We start from the raw sequence: 2,306 nt of genomic DNA on the forward strand, positions 1-2,306 counted from the left end.
CAGCTCTCTGATGCATGGCAAATAATTCTGAAGACTAAGGACTGAATTGGTGCACTTTAGTCTCTAGACTGACATTATTGCTCTTCAGCACTTTGGAGAAGTCCCTGACAGCAAATTTCCCTAATGCAATTAATCTTTTGATTTTGTGACTGAGGGTGCCAAGGCAAATATACAGGGAGGGGTATGTTATTAAAATGGGTTCTGACTTTTAATTGGAGAAATAAGGCCCTATAGAACTCCACAGCTCAGAGATAGCTTGCCTATTCTACTTCTCTAGTATCATTTTTATGACTTTCTTTTCCATAAATTTGTCTTTTATTGTAATTTGAGTGAAAGTTTGCAAAACATATTGGGGTTTTATTCACGCATGGAAAGCCAGCCATCAAGGACCTCTCCAGAGTACGGAAGAGTACTGGCATCAGGCTGGAGACTTAGGTGCACCTGATATGGACTATCATCTTTGCAGTTGTGTGCCATGCATCGGAAAGCTGGACTGTGACTAGGGATGATAGAAAGGTAATGGATACCTTTGAGCTGTGGTGCTGGAGAAGAGTGTGATGATAGAAAGGTAATGGATACCTTTGAGCTGTGGTGCTGGAGAAGAGTGTTGAATATACCATAGACAGCTAGAAGAACAAACAGGTTTGTCCTGGAGAGGGTGAAACCAGGCTGCTCCTTGGTATCAAGGATTCTGGAGCTTCATCTGATGTATTTTGAACATGTTGCAAGGAGGGACCAGTCCTTGGAGAGGGACATCATGTTTGGGAGAGTAGAAGGACAGCACAGGAGAGGAAGATCCTCAATGAGATGGATCAATTCAGTGGTTGGGGTTGTGCGAGAAGGTGTGTTGGAGACAATGAGATTGGCGCAGGATAGAGCAGGGTTTAGGGTTCTTGTACACAGGGTCACTATGTATGAGTCACAAACCACTTAACGGCACATAACAACAACAACAAAACATGTTTTGTTTCATAACATGCATTACAACTCTACAGTGTAATTCCATTTTCCCTACTTCTCCCTGAAACTCTCACCTCTATTAATCCTTCTGTCTTACCACTACTTGCCTTCTGGGGTTTATCTTTTGCCCCTAGGTGGTTGATTTTGATAAGGGATGCGTGCTTTCCTTGTGTTCTTGTCTATGTTGTTGTTGTTGTTGTTAAGGGCTGTCAAGTCGCAGGCAACTCATAGCAACCCTATGAAGGAGAGTCCTCGACGTTTGGGTGCCTTTCATCCTCTCTCCAGGTTCATAGGGTTTCCGGAGGCAAGCTATTATGGAAGTGGATGCCACTCCTCCTTCCAAGTTCTTGTCTATAGACCTGTCTATTGTTTGGCTGGAAGCTGAGCCCCAGGGGTGAATTTTGGTCCATGTTCAAAGAGTGACCAAGGGCCGTACTGTTGTTCTTACGGGTCTTAAGTATGACTCATAGCGATTCTCTACACAACAGATCTGAACTCTGCCCTGCCCTGTGCCACCCTCATCATATTATCAGGGATTCCACCAGTCTCTGCTGGACCAGTAAGCCTGGCCTTTTTGAGAGTTTTAATCCACATTTTATCTTACTTTCTCTTCTGTGAACTTGACCAGAAGTAGTTCCTAAACGATCAGTTGATAATTCTTTTTTTACTTTGTGACCTTCAAGAACTCAATGACTTTGGCTTAGTTGTCTTCGATTTTCTTCATTAGAGTCTCAGATTTTGGTGGCACAGATATGTGATTAGTATTTCCTGAACTGACTGGAAATGAACATCAAAATTAATTCCCGCCTTAAAACATGTGCTACATTTTTCTCCCTTCTCACTTTCCTCCTCATTAAAGCATCATTAAGACAACCTTTACTTACCCCAAAGATTTTCAGTTTTGAAGCCAATGCTTTTGAAAAGGCATTTGTGGGCACAAAGGGTTTTTTTGCTTTCTGCAGATTTGAAAGATGGACTTCTAGAGGAAGCACTACAGGATTCTCTGCAGAACGTGTATTCATGACGGTGGAGCTAAAGGGCTCAAATGACAGAGACTTATTTGGTTGGTATTCTTGTCTAGATCATGTTGTACCATGCCAAGCTTCGTAGGGCACTGGCATTGTTGTTATTGGTCTTAGAATATGGAACCATAGAATCACAGAGCCACGGAACCTCAGGACTGGCCAAGATCCCAAGACGGCTAGAGGATTCAAGGTCCAGACCTGATCAACCGTTGTTGTTATGTGTTGTTGAGTCACCTGTGACCCATAGCAACCCTATGTACAGCAGCTCTGACACCTGCCTTGTCCTGAGCTGTTGTTGTTGTTGTTGTTGTTGTTGTTGTT

The 2,306-nt window shown here is 43.1% G+C and overlaps 1 protein-coding gene across 1 annotated transcript in view; it reads right to left on the minus strand.

The window, feature by feature from the left end:
• The window catches only part of MS4A5 (membrane-spanning 4-domains, subfamily A, member 5), a 40,408-nt gene extending 38,426 nt beyond the window's left edge, over positions 1–1,982 (minus strand). Inside the window, exon 1 of the mRNA XM_006899902.1 lies at positions 1,845–1,982. Coding sequence (XP_006899964.1) covers positions 1,845–1,982 — 138 coding nt within the window. The remainder of the gene's footprint in view (positions 1–1,844) is intronic.
• Positions 1,983–2,306: the final 324 nt, after the last annotated feature.

Source organism: Elephantulus edwardii, unplaced genomic scaffold, assembly GCF_000299155.1.
Source record: "Elephantulus edwardii isolate Elephantulus edwardi_28Jun2011 unplaced genomic scaffold, EleEdw1.0 scaffold00268, whole genome shotgun sequence".
Taxonomy (NCBI): Eukaryota; Metazoa; Chordata; class Mammalia; order Macroscelidea; family Macroscelididae; genus Elephantulus; species Elephantulus edwardii.